Here is a 23071-nt window from a genome sequence, read left to right as displayed (position 1 = left end):
TTTTCCAGCCTAGAAAAAAGAGAATTACTATGATTTCAATTTCCTCTAAATAGCTACCTTGTTTTTTTTTTTAACTAGAAACAAACAGTTGTATGAGGTGATGCAGAAAGAGATTCACATTCCTATAACAAAAATACGGTATGTAAACTTTGTTTCTAATAATTTAATTAGAAATTAGAAGTATGTGGTAGCTGCTATTAGTATTTTCATCATTATGGTTGTTCAGGATTTCAAAAAGAACTTAAACCTAATTTCTTTGCAACAAAATTCTTAGTCATAGGAATTTAGAGAGGAAAGTGGATTTTGGATTTATGGAGAATATAACACAATATGGAACTTGGGAGGATCCTAGCGCCTATATGTATATTAAAAATCTTTAAAATCTCTTTTTTGGATATGTGGCTATTCTTTTGGCACAGAAGCAGCACATTGTCTTTGCTCGAGTGTCCAGTTTAATTCTTACATTGGCTTAGTCTGCTCGGCCTGTTGTGCACTAGTCCCAGGACAGGCAGAGCAGGTGGGAAGACTGCTGGCAGGAATAACCAAAGATGTTTCAAGATTGCTTAGTAAGGTCCTCAATGTTAACTGATAAAATTTTAGAATTAAAAAGTAAAACCAAAGACCTAAAAAAAGTGACCTTTTAAAAAAATAATGTTTTTATGCTCTTGTTATGGTAATTTATCTCAAATATCTTGCTCCCCACAGGGCAGATGGAGGAGTTTGTAAGAACAGTTTTGTAATGCAGATGACTTCAGACCTGATTAATGAGGATATAGACAGGCCCGTCCACCTTGACATGTCGTGCCGAGGTGCAGCTTTTCTAGCTGGCCTTGCTGTTGGTATGTGTGGGTTTTATAAAAATGACAGCTGTGTTGCAAACTGTTTCTTACAGATAGCATTTCTCCTTCCAAGCTATGAAGTTAAAGAGAGGGTCTGCAAAACCTTGGTGTCCACTAAGCTCCATAAGCATATGCACACGACTCACAAAATATGCCCTTGACCTGCTTTGTGGGTGGGTCTCAGGCATCTCTTGCAGCCTTACTTCACTCCTTCAGTCCTGAAAATGAGGGAGGACAGTTAGTTCTCAACTGCTTTGGAAAGGCAAGGTCTCTGGGTAAACCTTCTGAGTAGGTAAGCTTGTCTGTGGCATTGGAAAGAACTCCATTCTTTTATTTATCAAACATTTGTTGAGCTCCCGGCTACATGGCAGTCACTGCTGGGAATATAGAGTTTAAAAGACATAGCCCCTGCTATGGGAGTCTCTGATGTGAACAGACGAGTCAACTGATTTTTAAACTCTATGTGAAAAAGCAGCAAACAGCTATGGTGTAGTCCTCCTAGAGGAGGCAACATGGAGCTCAGTTCCGAAGGGGCTAACAGACAGTCAGGTGAGAGGGTAAAAGGTGAGCTGTCCAACAGGGAAAAAGGTAAGTGCTGGTATGGTTCGAGCAAGAGGGAGGCTGGGCAGGTTCACAGAGGGCCAGGTGTGGTAGATTCCTCAGAAACAGGAGTTTGGGCTTAATTGTCAGGGCACTGGACAGCCACTGAAGAAAAATTTGAAGCAGGAGAGGGACATGGACAGATCTGCATTTGAACACATTGTTTTGGCAGTTAGTGAAAGGGTTACTTTGGAGAGGTAAAGAATGGAAGTGTGAGGCCAGTTAGGGGCTCCTTAGGAAGCAGGATGATGCCTGTGTTTCTGTATGAAGGGAAGGAGTGTTTGTGCAGAACAGAATTTTGTTTTCATTCATATCCAAGGACATGTTTCCACTGAGTCTTAGAGAGATAGAAAGAGAGAGACAGAAAGACAGCGAAACATCATTTGGTTGCCTCCTTATGTGCCTGAATCGGGGATCGAACCTGCAGCCTTACAGTACTCTGGACTATATGCACCAACCAAATAAGCCACACAGCCAGGGACAGAGGAGAATATTTTGAAGTTAAAAATTTTAGGCTGCTATTTAGCCTAGTAAACTTAGAAATCCAAAAAGTATGAAATCTTGGTGAGTTAAACTTTATTCTATTAAAAATCTTTTAACTTGGATAAAATTATTACAGTCACTTTCATTTGACTAATATTTGATTAATTCAGGTTTACAAAATAACTTTTCCTTAAATAATAATTTCCATTTATAACTTTAAAGGTTTTTGTAATTTCAACCCTGAAAATTTTAATATAGTTGATTTTTTATAATGATTTCACATAACTAACTGAGCAAACTTAGAACTGTTGTTACAAGGAAAATCTTCTAAAGTATTTAAACAATTCTTGCAAAATGAGTAAATTATGCTTATGACTAGAGTAATTCTCATAACATTCTTTTATTATTTATAGGAATCAAATTCTCCACTTTTTGGCTCATAAGAATATAAAATACGTTAAATTACAAACACATGCAGATTATCGATACACATAACATAGTGGCTTGAGTTTTAGCTGCTTCATTGTATCTATATTTATAATTTCAAGCCTTTCTAATATTATACTATGACACTTTACTAATTATAGGGAAGCAGTTTTTACTTTCTCAGAACAGCTTCTCTTTCAGAAATTTGAGACTGAAGGCTATGCACATTCTCTGTGTTTTCAAAATTCACTCGGAAACTGAGTCTATTCAAAACACATTTAATAAAATGACTTTAAAAATATATATGCCTTAGTGTAAATAATAAGTTCTGGAAATAAGGATTCAGAACATATTTATTTTTATGGCTAGACTTATCTAACTGTAGTGTACTAATTAAAGCTATTTTTAGTCTTTTTAAAACTTCTATTAATATGTTTAAATATAGAGTCTAAAATTCCAACTTTTTAAATGGAAAGACTGTGACCTGACAGAAAATTTTAGAAGGAAGAATTTTATGGGTCAATTTTATTGGTAGGTGAAAATGTACTTCACAAAGACTTGTCTACTACAGTGCCTCAGAGTAAGTGAGATGTACCAAGTTTATCAACAAGACACTTTTACCACTTCAGACTACTGATCATCATAGTTATGTGTTTTCTTGCTGCTTATTATAAATCACCTGATTCTCTTTGTAAAGAACAATATGTGCTAGAAGTCCAATATTATCTTGAATAGGCATTTAAGTAACTTTTATGAAATGCAATAGTTTGAAAAAGAAACTATTTATTCTATTAATTACCAACTTTGAATTTTATGCATATCCTAAGGAGTTGCCTCTTCCCTCAAGGTACATTCTTAATTTATATTTGTTTTTTAATTCTGTAAAAAGAAAATATATTATTTATTTTTTTTCTTAACAAGTCATGAAATTAAATGACAGGGGGTGGTTCTTCTAGAAATGACTGGGTGTCCTGACACATATAAATACAGCTGATAGTTAGAAACCAAAAGATTTTAAAATCCTGGTGTATTTACTCCCTGGGATAGTCAATCTAACAAACTTCAAAACCAACAAAATACTTTGGGTTATGTTTTAGAATAATTGTTTACCTTTGCACCCATTCACATAGGTTTGTGGATAAGCTTTTTGGACTCATTATTTGCTTTAACATTTGAGAATAACTTTTCATCTGTAGGGTTTTGGACTGACAAGGAAGAACTAAAGCAACTGAGGCAAAGTGAAATGGTTTTCAAGCCACAGAAGAAATGGCAAGAATACGAGACAAGCATGGAAAACTGGGTTAGAGCAGTGAAGCGCTCCATGCATTGGTACAACAAGGCGTAGCACACGCCCATGGGACAGAGCTCAGAGACACCAGCACCATGATGGCTGAGAGGGGTTTAAAGTGAGCTTTGCAGCCTGAGAGTGAAAGCATTGCTTTTTTGAAAACAACAACAACAATGACAACAAACAAACAACATTTTTAAAACCCTCATTTTTTTAACCCAAACTTGGAAAGATTGTAAGGCAGCAATGCCTCAAAACTTTCTATCTCCTGTTTTGTAACAAATTGGAATTATTAGGATATTAGCCATTGCAACTATATTTTGACAGATATGGGCCTTCCTTTTTAAAAAAACACCGGGTCAATGGTACACAGGAATATAATTGTTTACTCTCCAAATCAATAGTCCTGGGTCAGAGCCACTGAGCCAGAGATGCACAAAGAGAGGCAGAGACACCTCTTTTCTCCACCTTTCTTGACAGAAGTCATGTGGAGGAGTAAGAGTTGTGAGAAGCTTCGGGCCACGAGTAAAACTGCCGTAAGGCAGTTAATCACCTTCCAACATGTTCTCAGGTTATTTGGCCTGCCTTACATTTGAGCTGGGTTTCCTTTAGATGGGCAGCAATAATGAGTTTACTTCCAAGTTGGTCAGGTTTTATCACATAAAGTCCTACAGCTAGCTGTTAAAGAATAATGTAATTAAAGAAGTGATCATTACAGGGAATTTTGTTTTTTTTTCTGTATGAACTGGGAAAAACACTCCCTCCAAAAAAACCCAAACGAGATGATGGAGAAAGCACAAATAGGTTGGTAGAATTGTGCTTTAGTGTGTCTTGTTCACTACCTGGAATGAAAACAAGAATTTTCCAATTTTATTTGTGTTTTCCTCAATGAAATGATATATTGTCACCTTTAAAAATTATTTAATTGCAGTTGACATATATGATACTAGTTTCACATGTACAGCATAGAGATTCAACATTTCTACAACTTAAGAAATGATCACCCTGATTAGTCTAGAACTACACACACTATTATAATACTATTGACTGTATTCCCTATGCTGTACTTTACATCCCTGTGACTATTTTGTAACTGCCAATTTGTACTTCTATTATCCCTTCCCTTTTCTTAACCCATCCCCCCACAACATCTCTCCCATCTGGCAACCATCAAAATGTTCTCCATATTCTTGAGTTTGTTTCTGTTTTGTTTTTTTAAATTCCATGTATAAGTGAAGTCATATGGTATTTGTCTTTCTCTAACTTATTTTACTTAGCATAATAACCTCTAGGTCCATCCGTGTTGTTGTAAATGGTAAGATTTCCTTCTTTGTTATGGCCAGTAGGATTCCATAGTGTACTCAGATGAACCACATCTCCTTTATCTAATCAACTAACGATGGACACTTGGGCTGCTCCCATACCTTGTATTGTAGATAACACTGCAATGAACATAGGGATGTTTATATTGTTTCAAGTTAGTATTTGGATTTCTTTTTTTAAGATTTTATTTATTTATTTTTAGAGAGGGAAGGGAGGGAGAAAGAGAGAGAGAAACATCAATGTGCGGTTGCTGGGAGTCATGGCCTGCAACCCAGGCATGTGCCCTGACTGGGAATCGAGCCTGCGACACTTTGGTTCGCAGCCCGCGCTCAATCCACTGAGCTACGCCAGTATTTGGATTTCTTTAGATAAATACCCAGAAGTGGATATCCTGTCATATATGTCTGTTTCAGAGGCAAATTTGATAGAATTAGGGGCCAAATTGTATTTCTACTAATTCCATTTCACTGTACTTTAATTGTCTTCTTAAATGATTGTTTTGATGGAGTCATTAATGCAAATATACAGTATCTTTAACTTCATTAATTAACATTTGAAAATAGTTTTGTTATGTTGGGGTGTTTTGTTTACTGTAATAAGTCAGATACCATTATGTAGGTAGCTTACTCTTTTCATTCTTTCTTTTTTATGTTCTTTCTACAAATCTCAGTGGCCAGTTAAAGGCTTTATTATCAAAATCATATGAAAACTGTTCTGTTGTTTTACTGTTTCTTATAGAGTCTGATTCTCAGTGGGTATGATTTCATAGGAAATAATTCTGTCTTTCTATATTAGGATATACTGGATTATAATATAAACACCAAAAAAGCTTGAGTTCATCTCTTTTTTTCACATTTTTCTTTCTCAGCATACAACCTCAAAAAAGGGTATTTTTTAGATGTGGGAAAATAACTTTGAATATCTCTTATTGGAATTGAGCATCTTAAAAATCAGTGGCTAATTTTTGTGGTAGTCTAGAAGTTACTCTTTTTTTTTTTTTTGAAGTTCTTAACATTTCAGACTGTTTTAGTGACACAGTTTAGTAAATCTTTTGTCAGATTTGACCTAAATCAGAAATGTGACCACATTTGCTTTTATTATTGTTGAAATGGTGATGATCAAAATCAATTGGGCCCCCCAAAATATTGTCCTTTCCATTTTTCAAGTTCATTTTCACTTGTATGTTAATATTTGAAATATTAAAACATTGTGTGCTAATGTTTCTCATCATGTTCTACTTTATGAGGATGGATCCATCAGATATTTTTAGGAGGTCTGTTGCTATTTTACCAAGGAGAATATTCCTGTACAATCTTTTTTAAAGTGGTGTTAATTGCTTTTATACTATGGGCTGCTGATTTTTGTTTTTCTTTTATTATCCAACATGACATGGTTTCTCAACCTCAGCATTATTGATATTTTGGGACAGATAATTCTTTGTTTTAGGGTGCTATTTTGTGCTTTAGAGGATATTTTGCAGCATCTCTGACCTGAACTCTTTAGCTACCTGTAGCATTCCTCTGAATTGTGATGGTCAAAAATGTCTCCAAACATCACCACATGTACCCCTTGGAGGCAGAATCATCCCCCAGCCCCAGTGGAGAACCACAGATACAGACTGTTAGAAGAAAATTGGAAATTCAATGACTGTAGAGTGTCTGTCAGTACCCCTTTTCTCTCTGCCTCATTTTACCTTAGAAAATGATTGTTTAGCAAAAAGAGATGGTAGCATATTAAATTAAGAAGGGTTTCCATTCTGCTGGTCAATGAGATTAAAAAAAAAATCTCATTGTAATTGCCCTGCTGTTTTTATCCACCCACCCACACCCCCATGCCTGCATCTCTGGGGTCTCACTAAGTGGGTTTATGACTTCAGTATGGGATTGATGTTGTCTGTAGATCATCTTCGACATGATCTGCCTTTTGTTTCCTCTTAATGTTTATGTATTTGCATATGTATGTAGAGATACACACTCATAAATACACATATTTACATTAACTTTCTAGTCACAGGTTTTGTGTATTTAACTGCAGATGACTAACAGATTGAATCTTAAGAAGGTCACTTAACACTATGGTGTTAGAGGAAAGAAACTTTAGAAATAGCCTCTCTGCAAGGGACTTATACAGGGAACAAGTCTTTAATTAAAAATAATCTAGCCCAGGATTTTGAAAAGAATTTTATAATTCTTTCAGTGGAGATATAACCAGACTCTGGGGATCTTCAACTCTAAGTGATTCTGGAGTCCCAGCGATGGCCTAGTAGGCTTGACTCTACCTCCAGAGGATTCTCAATCCATTGGGAAATTTAGATCATGTTTCTGAATTAGAATTAAAAGTCCAAAACATACCAGGGATCTATCAGGTCCCAGAATCATCCTTTTTCACATCCTTTTTCATCAATCAAAATGGGTAACCCTAAAGAAGTAAAAAAGGTGATTCAGAATCACATTGTTTTTTAAGTTTTGGAAGCTCATAGCCATAAATGTTTTGGTACCAACATTTATTATAAGTAACTGGCTATATTGTCACCATATTCCCATGGGACCCTTGCACTTAGATGAATGCAAGAATGATCTTGGGAGTGGGAATGAGAGGGGCAGAAACCTGAAGAATCATATTTCTGAAATTCTCTTGTTATTTCATTCCTGCTGTCTTTCCCCCTTTTACTATAAATTTGGTTAATTAAATAAAATGACTGTACATATATCTATTATTTAAAAAATCAATGATATAGATTCTAATTTAAATGAGCCATGGTGTTTTAAGAAACTGCTAAACCACTATCCAGAATAGCTATACCATTTCACATTTCCACTAGCCATGTATACATGACCCAGTTTCTCCACATCCTTACCAGCATTTGACATATAAACATAACCCTAAAATTAACCCTAACTATAAATCCAAACCTAAACCTAGTCCCAAATCTAATCCTAAATCTACTTTATTTCTAACACTAACTTTAACCCTAATTCTAACCTTAACACTAACAACACACCTGAAACTATACCTAAACCTAATAACCTTAACCCTAGCCCTACCCCACACTAAAACCAACCCGAACCCTAAACCCAAACCTAACTTTAACCGTGAACCTAAACACAACCCTAATGTTAACACAAAGTCTAACCACAACCCTAACCCTAATCAAAACCCTAAAACTCCTAACCTAAACTCAACCCTAAATGTAACACTAACACTACCCATACCTCTTACACCAGTACTCTAATTTTAACCAGAACCTGTCCCTAACCATAACCCTAATCTTAAAAACTAAACCAAATACTAAACCTCACTCTAAATTTAAACCTAACTCCAGCCTATAACTAATCATAACCTAACTTTATCCCTAACTTAACCCAGTACTTAACCCTAACCTGAACCCAAGACTTACTCTAAAACAAACCCTAAACATAATCTTAACCCTAAATCTCAATATAATCCAAAACATAATCCTAATGCTAACACTAATCCTAACTCTAATTTTAACCCTAATCAACACTCTAAACCTAACATCCCCTAAACTAAACCTACTTGAACTCTGAATTTAACCCTAGCAATAATCCTAACCCTAACATAATAAACCAACTCTAATCTTAATCCTAACCTTAAACATGACTCTAAATATAACCCTAACCTTAAACCTAAATCTAACCCTAACTTGACCCTAAAGTTAAACTTAAACCCTAAGCCAAACCTTAAATCTAACCCTAATCCACACCCTAAATGTAACCTTGACACTAGCATAACCCTAAAATGAACTCTAACCCTAAACCTAATTCTAATCCTAACACTAATCCTAATACTGATTTGAACCCTACTATTAACCCTCAACCTTACCATAACCTTAAACATTACCCTGCCCTAACCTAAACTTCTTACCCTGCCCTGCTGCTTCTTACCCTAAACCTAGTGCTAAACTTATTTCCTATCATACAACTAAAACTAGCCATAACCATAATCCTAAACCTAAAACAAAAATAAAAAATAACATTAACTCTAACCTTAATGTTAAAATTAACCATGAAGCTAATCCTATTCTTGACCCTAACAATAATCCAATAATCCTAACACTAAAACTAAACATAATCCTAACCATAAACTTTAAATATGTTATTTTTAAAACTAATCCTAATGCCAAAACCTAAAAATAAATCTTAACACTAGTCTGAACCCTCTGCATAAGCCTCAGCCTGCTTCAAAACCTCACACATAGCCCTAGCTTTAAGCTTACACCTAACCATAATCCTGACCTGAACCCTAAAACTAACCTTCAAACTAAACCTAAACCCAAATTTATTTTTTACTTATTTTTATTTATTTATTCTAGAGAAACAGAAGAAGGGATAGGAGAGATGGACAGACTGACAGACACAGATTTGTTGTTCCATTTGTGTATGCATCCATTAGTTGCTTCTTGTATGTGCCCTGGCCAGAGACTGAACCTGCAACCTTGGTGTATCAGGATAACACTCTAACCAACTGAGCTTCCCAACCAGGGCCCATTTTATTTTTAAAAATTATATTAAATTTATTGGGGTAGCATTGATTAATAAGATTGTTTCAAGTGTACAGTTCTATAATATTTAATACATCATCTATATATTGTGTTGTACGTTTACCACCCAGTCTTTTTCCATCACCATATGTTTGACCTCCTTTACCCTCTTCTGCCTCCTCTCCATCCCTCTTCCCCTTCGGTAACCACCATTCTGTTCTCTGTATCTATGAGTTTGTTTTGTTGTTTGTTTGATTTGTTCATCTGTTGCTTTTTGTTTTATATCCCACATATGAATGAAATCATATGGTTCCAAACCCTATGTCTTTTTCCACCTGACTTATTTTGCTTAGCATAGCATTCATCCATGTTGTTACAAATGGCATTATTTCATCTTTTCTTATGCTTGAGTAGTATTCTTTATCCAATCATCTAGGGAAGGGCACTTTTGTTGTCTCCATATCTTGGCCACCATGAAGATATGGGTGCATATATCTTTATGAATAAATATTTCCAAGTTTTTTGGGTATATACCCAGAAGAGGGCTTGCTGGGTCATATGGTAGCTCTATTTTTAATTATTTGAGGATGAATATACTGTCTTCCATAGTAGCTGTACAAATTTACATTCCCACCAGCAGTGAATGCAAGTTCCTTTTTCTCCACAACCTCTCCAACATTTCTTATTACTTGTCTTGATGATGGCAATTCTAACAGGTGTAAGCTGGTATCTCATTGTGGTTTTGATTTGCATTTCTCTTATAGCTAATGAAGCATCTTTTCATATATCAGCCATTTGTATGTCTTCTTGGGAGAGATTTCTGTAGGTCCTCTGTCTATTTTAAATTGAATTGTTTTTTGTTATCGAGTTGTATGTTTTTATATATATATTAAGTTTATATATATAAAGTTTATATTACTTTTATTAATATATAATATATATTAAGTATATATATACTTTATATTAATAGATATAAGCTTTATATATGTATTTAAGTTTAATCTTTATTGTATTTTTCCATTACCGTTTAGTCCCCTTATACCCCTCTCCCCCCAGCAATTACCACACTATTGTCCATGTCCATGAGTCTTTCTTCCTTTTTGTTCAATCCCTCTACCCCCTAACTCCCCCCGCACTAGCTGTCATCTGCTCTCCATCTATGAGTCTGTCTCTGTTTTGCTTGTTCACTTTGTTCATTAGATTCCACACATGAGTGAAATCATACAGTATTTTTCTTTCTCTGATTGGCTTATTTGACTTAGCATGATGTTCTCCAGGTCCATCCATGCTGTTCCAAAGGGTTAAATTTTCTTATTTACAGCCGAGTAGAATTCCATTGTGTAAATGTCTCATAGTTGTTTTATCTACTTATCTACTGATGGACACTTGGGCTGCTTCCATATCTTGGCAACTGTAAATAATGCTGAATGAATATAGGGGTGCTTATGTTCTTTCAGATTAGTTATTTGGGTTCATTTGGATATATTTTCAGATGTGGGATTGCTGGGTAAAAGGCAAATCCATTTTTAATTTTTTGAAGTATCACCATACTGCCTTCCACAGTGACTCCACCCGTCTGCATTCCCACCAACAGTGCAAAAGTGTTCCCCTTTCTCCACATCCTCACCAGCACTTGTTGTTTGTTGATTCATTGATGATGGCCATTCTGACAGATGTGAGATAGTATTTCATTGTGGTTTTAACTTGCATTTCTCTGATGATTAGTGACATTGAGCATCTTTTCATATGTCTGTTGGCCATCTGTATGTCCCCTTTGGAGAAGTGTCTGTTCAGGTCCTTTGCCCATTTCATTTTTAACTGGGTAGTTTGTTTTTTGGGGGACGGGTATTGAATTTTATAAGTTCTTTATAAATTTTGAATATTAACCCCTTATAAGATCTATCAGCAAATATATTCTCTCATTCTGTGGGTTGTCTTTTTATTTTGTTGATGTTTTCCTTTGCTGTGCAAAACCTTTTTGGCTTGATGTATTCCCATTTTTTAATTCTTTCTTTTATTTCCCTTGCCTGGGGAGATGTATCTGATAAAAAAAATTCTATGAGCAATATCCAAGATTTTACTGCCTATGATTTCTTTTATGACTTTTATGGTTTGAGGTCTAACATTTAAGTCTTTGATCCATTCTGAATTTATTCTTGTGTGTGGTGTAAGAAGGTGGTCTAGTTTCATTTTTCTGCATGTATCTGTCTAATTTCCCCAACACCATTTATTGAATAAACTGTCTTTAGCCTGCTAAAACTGTATGTGCTTGCTTCCTCTGTTGAATATTAATTGACTACAAAGCTGTGGATTTATTTCTGGGGTCTCTGTTGTGTTCCATTGATCTATGTGTCTGTTTTTATGCCAGTACCAGGCTGTTTTAATTACTATGGTCCTGTAGTATTGTTTGATATTAGGCATCATTATTCCTCCAACTTTGTTCTTTTCCAAGATCACTGTTGTGATACAGGGCCTTTTGTGGTTCCATATAAGTTTTTCCAATATTTGTTCTAGTTCTCTGAAATGCATCATTGGAATCTTGATAGGAATTACAATTTATTTTAGATATTAACCCCTTGTTGGAATTGTTGTTTGCAAGTATCTTCTCCCATTCAGTTGGTTTTCTCTTTGTTTTGTTGATAGCTTCTTTCATTGTGAAAGAAAGTAGTTTTCTTTCACAAACTGAAACTTTTAGTTTGATACAGTCCCACTCATTTATTTTTGCTTCTACTTCTCTTGCCTTTGTGGACCTAAAGCCAAATTTAAACCTAATTGCTAATTCTAACAAAACCCTAACCTCAACCATAATCTGAAGCTATCCCTAAATTTAAATCTAGTTCTAACACTAACTCTAAACTGAATGATAACTTTCCCCATTATCCTAATACTGAAACTAATTATAAACCTAACCTAACCCTAAACCTAATACCTGAAACCTAACCATAATCTTAAAGCTAACTCTAAGCTTAAATCAAAACCTAACCATCACCATAACCATAAAACTAAACTTAACCTTAACCTTAAACCTGTATTGTCACCCTAATCCTAATCCTAATCCTATTCTTAACATTAAATTTAACACTGACACTAACTCTCAATCTTGACAATAACCCTGAATGATTACTTTAATTTTAACCCAAGTTACAACCCTAACTTTAACTTTAGCCATACCATAAGATCACCCTAACCTTACGCCTTAACCTTACTTTTTCCTTTACCCTAAACCAAAACCTAATAGAAAACCTAACTCTGCCTCTAATTAAACTCTAAACCTAAACTTAACTATGACACTGGCCTTAAACCTATTTCACTAACCCTAACACTAAACCTAACACTAACCACAGCCATAACCCTAACCCCACCCTTAACCTTAAACTTAACTATAATTATAACCATAGCCATAACAATAACATGAAATTCTAATCCTAAATTCTAGTGCTAACTCTAAATTTCAACCAACCCAGAGCCCTCATTCTAAGTCTTACCATAAACCTAATGCTAACCATAACCTTGACCTAACTATAAAAAACCCTAAGACTCAACCAAAACCTAACTCTATCCCTAATTTTAAATTCACCTCCAACACTAACCCTAACTGCAACCATAAACCTATTACCCTAAACCTTAATTGTAACCGTAATTTTAAGCCTAATACTAACACTGACTCTAACACTAACCCTAATCTCTAATCTTAATATGAAATGCTAACCCTAATTTTAAATCAAACCCTATTGTTAATCCTATCCCTATTACTAACACTGACCTAACCCTAAACCTAAACTTAACCCTAATATTATACCTAAATTCTAATTGTAATGTTAACCCTAACACTAATCCTAACTTTAGAATCAACACTAAACCATAACCCTAAATCCTAACCCTAACACAAAACCGACACTAAAATTTATACCAATTTTGACCCTACCACTACCACTAAACCAAACATTAAACCTAACCCTAATCCTACAAGTAAACCTAAACACAACCCTAACTGTACACCTAATGCTAAAACTTACACTAACCCTAACATCAGCACCATGGTGGAGTGAGAAGACTCCTTGGTGTCTCCCTTTAAAATCACAACAAATGGGATAACTGTGACTCAACAAAGGATTCCTTACTCAACATCTCAACATGTCTGAGAGGTCAACACTTTGAGACACCTGAGGGCAGGCTTATCAGAACAAGCAGAGGAGGCAGAGATGGGGCCCATTCAGCTGACAATGGTGGTGAGAAAGGAGTCAGACTGCAGCCCTCGTGCAGCATACTGGAGGGCCAGAGAGGCAGAAGTAATGTTCCAGGCTGAGATATGGCACAGCAGTTGGGTGGCAGCAGACTGGCACCATTACTAGAAAGCAGGCAAAGCCACAGTCTCTTGACCCTTCCCCCCACCTCACCATTGTGGTGGAACCTGGCAGAGGCAGTGGAGATGGCACAGATAGCACAGTATGGCTGGTGGCCTCTGGTTACAAAGAGGAGCATAGGAACTCCCCGGCCCGGATCCCCACCACTGGCCACATTACACCTCAGAGGTGGACACTGAGATGAAGGTGACCTGGGCTCAGAGGGAATGCACACTGCTTTGGGAATGTGGGGCATTTTCCACTGTTGAGGTGACATTGCTATGCAGATCCTGGCAGCCAGTTAGAGAAAACAAACACTTGCACTATTGCACCATCTACTGGAGAGCAAGAAAAAGATCACTTATCAACCTGCTGAATTGTTAAGAGCAAAATAGTACCTAAAATTATATAGGTTTCAAATGTAGTTTTATAATATGTCATCTGTATTTTGTATTGTGTGTTCACCACCCCTCAAATCTCCTTCCATCTCTGTATATCCTCCCTTTACCTTTTTCTCCCTTTCCCCACCCAATGTCACCCCAATAAATGCACAATAAACAAACAAAAAAACACAATCCTAACAAGAAGGAGTTCACTACCTCAAATACCCAGGCAGAGAAACAGTTCATCAAGTACCAAGGTAATGAAGTAGCTCATGAAGAAAATAAGATGTCTCCAGAAGCCAAACTCAAAGATTGGAAGACTGATTTACATGACAGAGAATTTAAGACCACAGTTATGAAAAAACTCAGGTACAAGAAAACTCAAAAAGGTAGTTTGATAAACTCAGGAATAAAGTCAGTGAATGAAAGGAGTTCTTTACCAAAGAGATTGAAACCATAAAAAGAACCAAACAAATTCTGGAGCTGAAGACTCACTAAATGAGGTAAGGAATGCATTGCAGAGCATTAGAAACAGAGCAGACCAGGGAGAAGAAGGAATTAGTGAGCTTAATTATAGAAATCAAGAAATGACTTAGTTGGAAGAAGAGAGAAAATTGAGTTTAAGAAAATGAAAGAATCCTACAAGAGCTACCTGACTTCATTAGAAAGAGCAACATAAAAATAATGGGTATGCCAGAAGGAGAGGAGAGAGAGAAAGGAACAGATAAATAATTAAAAATAATCAATGAGAACCTCCCAACCTCATGGAAAAAACTGGACCCTTGAATCCCAAAAGCTAATACAACACCTAAATCATTTCAATGCTAAAAGACCTTCTTCAAGACACATTATATTAAAATGTAAAAAGTTAATGACAGAGAAAGAATTCTCGTTGTAGCCAAGGGGGGAAACTGTAACCTACAAAGGAAATCCCATTAGATTATCATCAGATTTACAGTTCTGCTGTAAATATTCAAATATTTGAATACAGTTGTGATGAAATATTCAAAATATTGAAAGAGAGAAATCAGAAGTCAAGAATAACAGATCCAGACAAGTTACCCATTAGATATAAAGGAGAGGTAAATGTTTTCCCAGACAAACAAAAGCTGAGGAAATTTACTGCTACAAGACCTACATTACAAGAAATGTTGAAAGGAGCTCTTATACCTGAACCAAAACGACACAAGCAAAAGATTGCAACACTATTTCAGAATAGGAAATTAAACAATAATAACCTAGTGGTTAAAAGGAGAAAGCATTTTTAAAAGACTATAACCTCAGCAATTTGGAAACAAATGCACATAAAAAGGGATAATTTGTGAAAACAAAAACATAAAAAGGAGATGGCAAAAAGGACTGAACTTACACACATGAGTTAAGATAAGATGCACTTGGAAGAAAAAGGACTATTGTATCTACGAGACATTTTACACAAACTTAGTGGTAAACACAAAACAAAATTCCAAAACTGAGGAAAAAAGTGTTTTTAAAAAAGGAAATGGGAAAAACATAATAGAACACTGCCAAACAAATAGCACACAGAAAAAGAAGAGGGAAAATGGATTATTACAAGGTCCAAACAAAAATAAATTTGAGAACTGGCAGTAGTTATATGACTTTGAAACTTCAGACCAAATTTTGAATTTCTGGACTTTTTTTAGGTGAATGACCCATGGGTCCTCCAACTCTATCATTTGCCAAATTTAACTCATTAGCTTTCCATGCAAATTTGCTCCTATTGTATCTCAAACTAAAACCCTGAAAACATTTTCAGTTTCTTCCCTTCTCTCCCTGTTATGAGGCAATCCATCACAGTAAAGATTTTCTCCCTGAAGTCATCTTCAAAATCAGAATGCATTCTTGGGGGATCTAAGATGGCTACAGAGAAGCTAGAAGCTCTGTCCACCTACTCCCAGACTCAGACTGGTCTTGCAGCTAAACCATAGGGCAATCAACTCAAAAATCCAGCTAAGAGTGAGTGAGAGCTTGTATGAGTGACTGTGTATGCAGACAAGTGCATGGGGTGTGTGTGTAAGAAGGCAAGAGCCTGCCCACCTGCAGGAAACTAACAGCAGGCAGTCTGCGCTTTCGTGGTGGAGCAGCTGCTGCTGCCACTGCCCAGCTCAGCACTTCTGGCTGTGCAGATTTGGGGCAGGAGCCACTTTGAAGAATTAAAAATATCCCTCTCAGGAAGAAACCTCCTCCAGAGTGCCTGTACCTCGGTTTCCACATGTGTCTCTGCATCCTCCACCCTGGCAAGGCCATGCACCCCACCACATCCAGGAGCCAGTATCTGGGGACTGCAGTAATTACTGGGGGAGGGGCTGTCACCTCCCTGATACTGGGCACTACTGGAACTATGAATGGGAAGAAATTTGACTGAGGAGGCTGCAGTTAAGCTCTGGAGCTTAGAGCTCTGGGGGCAAAGAGAGAAGGCCAAGGTGGTGCTGGCTGCAGGAATAGTGTGGCTGGAACAGGCCCACCTGAGGCAGAGAATCACTGGAAGGAGGGCTGAGAGCAATCCACCACCGCCCCGTGTTATAGTAGCACTGCAGGACTTCCCAGCCCCATCTGGGAGATATCCGAAGAGAAACATTATCTAAAACTGTTGGGGTCTCTGGCAGGCTGTGGCCAGCCCTGACTGTGAGAGATTCTGGGCTTTTTGTGAGGTGTTCATGGAGAACAGGTGCCCCAGGGCCCAACACTATAGTAAGGGGGCCACACAAAACTTTTAAAAGAGGAGCTGTGGCAAGACTCATGACTCAGCAGGGACCACATGATCATGTGCGCTTGTGCGTACATGTGCACAGCAGTTCTGCAAACAAAGAGGGATACAGTCACACTGGAGGCACTTTGGGACCTGATCCAGCATGGCTGGCAAGCAGGAGACTGTGCAGAGTGGCAAGTTCTGACTCAAGTCTCCTGCTAGAATGGCAGGATGGGGACTAGATGACCAGGAGCTGAATGCTTGAGATTCACTGCAGCCATGCAGGTCCCCTCACAGGCAGCATGCCTAATCCCCACCTGCAGGATTACAAGCTCTGCAGATCAGTGAGGCCAGGCTCAGGAGTCCCTTGTTGGGCATATATCCACAGGGGAAAGCTAAAAGCTCTGAAAGGGCCCTTTCTACCAGACACTAGGAGCTACACCGTTCCTCGGGCACTGATCCACTGAAATCAGCAGAGCAGAGAGACTAGAGGCCGGTGCAACAAGAGGTGTTCAGGGCCCCACTTAGCCTCTGCACCTAGACAGAGCTGCTGTCTGTACCAAGCAGGAAAGAGCTGCCGCTTCCACACAAATAGGCCCCTCACAGGAAACAGACAGCTGATTCACCAGAAACCATACAATATTGGAAAGAATCTGAGACAGACCAAGTCGTGTGGTGAGGGAGCTGGTAAACACTCCCAACATCTTCCCTGAAAACTGAACAGGTCCCCTTGGGGGTGACCCAGGGTTCCCACTCTCCAGATCTCTGTAGAGGACCCCTCTGGAGAAAGGTGGAAAAAGCACTGGCAGTACTCTTGGGTCATTACTTGAACCATTCCTGGGTCCTGGGCTGATGGAGAGCCAGACGGCAGAACGTGGGGACCAAGCAAATCTTAACGAGACAGGCACAGACTGTGGCTAGCTTGTAGTCTCAAACAGGTTATTTAGGGCCAGTCTATGACACCATCTGACATTACCAGGAGCAGATAGTGCACCAGTACAACAGTATATAAGACATGGTGGGCAGTCTGACGCTCAGACAGTCAGCTGGAGGGAAAAACCCACCAAAGAATGATCCAACAACAACCAAAACTCAAAACAAGAGGGCCCAAATAAATGGCAATAAGGGCATCCCAAGAGCATCAAATTCAGGAGATCAAGGAGACTGGACTACTGAAACACACAGGTCTCCTACCACAGAAGGGCATTCCACAATGTAAGGGAATCAAAGCAGATAAATATAACAAGCAAAAAAGGAGAAGGAGAAAGGAGAAAGAAGAAGGAGAAAGAGAAGGAGAAGAAGAAGAATCACCTAAAATGGGGAGAAAAAGAAACAACTCCCCATTGAAAAGAAAGGAGGAATCCCCAGGATTAAATGAAATTAAAGCAAGCAATCTATCAGATATTGAGTTCAGGATGAGTTCAAAATAATGATTATAAGGATGCTAAAGGTAGTCAGTGAGAACTCCAAAGAACTCCATGGAAGATACAGGAAACTTACTGGGAACTATATCACATGAAAAATGACATAGGAACTATCAATAAGAGCCAAAAGGAAAGGAAGAATACAATTTTTGAAGTGAAGAGTACACTAGAAGATATTAAAAGCAGGCTAGATGAAGCGGAAGATTGAATCAGAGAGATGGAGGAAAAGGTAAAAAAAAACAACTCCCAGACAGAGCAATGAAATGAAAAAATATTCAAAAAGAACAAGGAGGGTTCAATGGAGCTGCAGGACAATGGGACATGTAGCAATATTTGTATCATAGGGATACTAGGAGGAGAAGAGGAGCAAGGGATAGAAAACCTGTTTGAAAAAGTAATAACAGAAAACTTCCCTAATTTGATGAGAGATAAAGTCACACAAGTTCAGGAAGCACAGAGAGTCCCAATCAATATGAACCCAAAAAGGCTCACTCCAAGACTCATCATAATTAAAATGGCAAAATTTAAATACAAAGAGAATCTAAAAGGCAGCAAAGGGAGAAACAGCTAGTAAAATACAAGGTAGCTCCAATAAGGTTGCCAGGGAATTTCTCAACAGAAACACTGCAAGCCAGAAGGGAATGGCAAGAAATATTCCAAGTAATGAAAAGCAAAGGCCTGCAACCAAGACTACTCCACCCAGTGAGGCTCTTGAAATGGAAGGTGAAATAAGGAGTTTCCCAGACCAATGGGAGAGAGAGAGAGAGAGAGAGAGAGAGAGAGAGAGAGAGCGCTAAAAGAATACACCTCCACCAAACCAGCATTTCAAGAATTGCCAAAGGGACTGCTTTAAGATGATGAAGAAGAAAGCTTGAGAGAGAGAGAGGAACACAGATACAAAGGGGAAAATGGCAATGAATAAGTACCTATCAATAACAACCTTAAATGTAAATGGATTAAATGTTCTATTGAAAAGACATAGGGTAGAGCCAAATTGTTCTCCTTGCCTAAAGGAGAGGAATATTACAAGCTTCAACACAGTGTAGAATGAGGAATCTAAAAGGACAGATTGGAGTGCTATGGCCACCAAAGGTCCAGGATGTGCCTACAGAGAAACAGAAGCTATTTTCTGCTTAAACTGAAAATGTCACCTGCATTATTAAGCCTCTTAGAAGCACAAACAAGGTCTTAGTTGCTTGAATTTAACCTTCTCAAATCTGTCCTAATGAGAGAAGAAAGGAGAGAGGAAGGGAGAGAGAAAAACATTCCTGTGAGAGAGAACATCAATTGGTTGCCTCCTGTATGTGCCTGGACTAGGGATCATATGTTCCCAGATCAGGGATTGAACTTGTGACCTAGATTTCTGTTGAGTAACTGGTAACTGTTAAAGGCCTTAAGAGCAAAGCCAAGGTTTCCTGAGGAAGGGGAAATTCTGCCTGTGCATTGTGGTTTCAGTTCCTGCCCAGGCATTTCCAGCCTCATCTTCCTGACAGCCTGCCCTGAGAATTTCAGACCTGCAAGCCCCCACAACTGCTGAGGTCAATTCCTTAAAATAGATCTTTCTCTCTCCACAGACATACACACACACACACAAGCGTGTATATATCATATTGGTTGTGTTTCTCTAGTAGAACTCTGACTGCTAAACCTCTGAAACTAGTAAACAAGACTAGAAACTAGTGCTCAGCTCCCTCTTCTCTATGAGAACACTCCTTTGAAGAGCTTAACTTTTTAAAATTGGCCCCCCACATCTGAGGTTATATTTACTATCCTACTTTAAACCTCTCCTTTCTTACTTGTGTGATTTCTTTATCTCTTAGTAGTCCCAAATTTAATAAAGTACCTTGCACAAAAAAAGAGACATAGGGTAGCTGAATCAATAAGAAAACATGATCTGCATATATGCTGTCTATAGAGACCCACCTCAGAACAAAAGATCTACACAGACTGAAAGTGAAGGAATGGAAAAAATATTCCAAGCAAATGAACATGAAAAAAAACCTGTTGTAGCAATACTTATATCAGAAAAACTAGAGAGAGAAAATCATAAAAAGAGACAAAGAAGGTCACTGCATAGTACTTAAAGGAATAGTCCATAATGAAGACATAACCCTTGTAAACATATATGCACCCAACATAGGAGCACCTAAACACAGAGTCCAACAGAAGTAATGCCATTGAGTGTTGTTGGTAGGGTATGTGAATGTCTCATCAAGATGGACAGCAATTTGAACATTTTACCTAAAATGTCATATGGTATACTTGAGTGTGATATTGTTATGTTACAGAATTCCGTGTGTATGATTTTATAATAAAATCTGTTATGTAATAAAAAAGGGTCATTATTTGTGCCATACCCTGTATAAGGTAAATCTTGGAGCACTTCAAGAAAGATATTGACAGCAACACAATCCTCATAGGGGATTTTAACACCCCACTGTCAAAATGGACAGATCTCCCAAGCAAAATATCAACAGAGATATTGTGGCATTGAATGACACTCTAGATCAAATGGACTTAACTGATATATACAGAACTTCCACCCCAAAGAAGCAAAATATACACTCTTTTCAAATGCACATGGAACATTTTCAAAGATAGATCACATGGGAGGACACAAAAGAAGACTTAACGAATTCAAAGAAAATTGAAACCATATCAAGCATTTTCTTAGATCACAATGGCTTGAAACTAGAAACCAACCTCAAGGAAAACACTAAAAAATATATAAATACATGGAGACTGAATAACATGCTACTAAATAATGAAGGGCTTAACAATGAGATCAAGAAGAAATAAAAAAATCTGAAAACAAATGAAAACGAATACATAAAAGTCCAAAACCTATGGGACACAGCAAATGTAGTCCTGAGAGGAAAGTCCATAGCAGCAGAGGCCTACCTAAAAAAACATAGAAAATCTTAAATACACAACCTACACCTACCAGAATCAAAACAACAACAACAAAAGCCCAGAGCAAGTAGAAGGAAGGAAATAATCAAGATCAGAACAGAATTAAATGACAGAGACAAAAAAATCAAAGTATCAATAAATCCAGCTGCTGGTTTATTGCAAAAAAATTGACAATATTTAACCAGACTCATTAACAAAAAAGAGAGAGAGGATCTAAATAAATAAAATCAGAAATAAAAAAGAAGTAACAACTGATACCACAGAAATACAAAGGATTATAAGAAATTAACACAATTATAAACCAAGACATTGGACAACCTGGGTGAAATGTGTGTATTTCTTGCAACATAATCTTCCAAAAGTGATTCAAGAAGAAGCAGAAAGCCTGAATAAACTGGTAACAGCTAGTGGAATTGATGTAGTAATCAAAAACCTCCTGGCACACAAAAGCCCTGGACTGAATGACTTCATAGGCAAATTTTACCAAACATTTGAAGAATAAACTAACTCCTATCCTACGCAAACAATTTCAAAAAATTCAAGAAGAGGGAAGACTCCCCAACTCTTTATGAGGCCAGCATTATCCTATTCCAAAACCAATTAGAGATACAATAAAGAAAGAAAACTACAAGCCAATATTTCTGATGAAGATAGATACTAAAATCCTCAACAGACATTGGCAAACCAGATCCAGCAATACATTAAAAAAAATCACACACCATAATCAAGTGGGACTCATCCCAGAGATGATTTGTAAATATTCACAAATCAATAAATGTAATATACCACATAAACAAAAGACAATAATCACATGATCATATCAATAGATGCTGAAAAAGCATATGATCTGCATATGCTTTTTATATAAAATCTTTTTTATAAGGTCCAGCACCCATTTATGATAAAAACACTCAGCAAAGTGGGAATAGGGGAGGCATATGAAAGCAAATAAAGGCCATATATGAGAGACCTACAGCCAACATTATACTTAATGAGCAAAAAATAAAAGATTTCTCCTTAAGATCAGGAATAAGACAAGGGTGTCTGCTTTCACCATTTTTATTCAACATAGTATTGGAAGTGCTAGTCAGAGTTATCAGAGAAGAAAAATAAAAGACATCCAAATCAGAAAGGAGGAAGTAAAACTGTCATTGTTTGCAGACGATATGATAGTGTACATAGAGAACTCTGTAGAGTCCACCAAAAAACCACTCAACCTAATAAGTGAATTTGGCAAAATAGCAGGATACAAAGTCAATATTCAGAAATTGAAGGCATTTCTCTACACCAACAATGAAGTATCAGAAACATAAATGAGGACGAAAATCCCATTTGCTATAGCAACAAGAAAAGTAAAGTACCTAGGAATAAATTTAACCAAGGAGGTAAATTCTGTTGTTTTTTGACTACATGTAGTCAGAAACTTGTAGTCAGAAAACAACAGAACACTGAAGAAAGAAGTTAATGAAGATACAAATATATAGAAACACACACTGTGTTCATGTATTAGAAGAATCAACATCATTAAAATGTGCATACAACCCAAAGCAATATACAGATTCAATGCAATCCCTATTAAAATACCAATGGAATATTTTACAGATAAAGAACAAATATTTCAAAAATTTACATGGAACCAAAATGACCCCAAATAGCCTCAAAATCTTGAGAGAAAAAAAGTAGGAGGGATCGCAATACCTGATATCAAACAATGTTACAAGGCCACGGTAATAAAAATAGTCTGGTACTGGCATAAGAACAGACACATAGATCAATGGAATAGAATAGAGAACCCAGAAATAAACCCAAGTCTCTATGGTAAGCTAATATTTGACAAA

At 37.2% G+C, this 23071-nt stretch overlaps 1 protein-coding gene across 1 annotated transcript in view; it reads left to right on the top strand.

Annotated features, from left to right (window-relative positions):
* GK5 (glycerol kinase 5) overlaps positions 1–4795 on the top strand; it is a 102652-nt gene extending 97857 nt beyond the window's left edge. The window contains exons 14-16 of the mRNA XM_045851255.1: positions 79–138; positions 706–839; positions 3545–4795. Coding sequence (XP_045707211.1) covers positions 79–138; positions 706–839; positions 3545–3693 — 343 coding nt within the window. The 3' untranslated portion in view covers positions 3694–4795. The remainder of the gene's footprint in view (positions 1–78; positions 139–705; positions 840–3544) is intronic.
* Positions 4796–23071: the final 18276 nt, after the last annotated feature.

Source organism: Phyllostomus hastatus, unplaced genomic scaffold, assembly GCF_019186645.2.
Source record: "Phyllostomus hastatus isolate PE091 unplaced genomic scaffold, TTU_PhHast_1.1 phas_contig_86, whole genome shotgun sequence".
Classification (NCBI taxonomy): Eukaryota; Metazoa; Chordata; class Mammalia; order Chiroptera; family Phyllostomidae; genus Phyllostomus; species Phyllostomus hastatus.
This window is presented reverse-complemented; position numbering and strand designations above follow the sequence as displayed.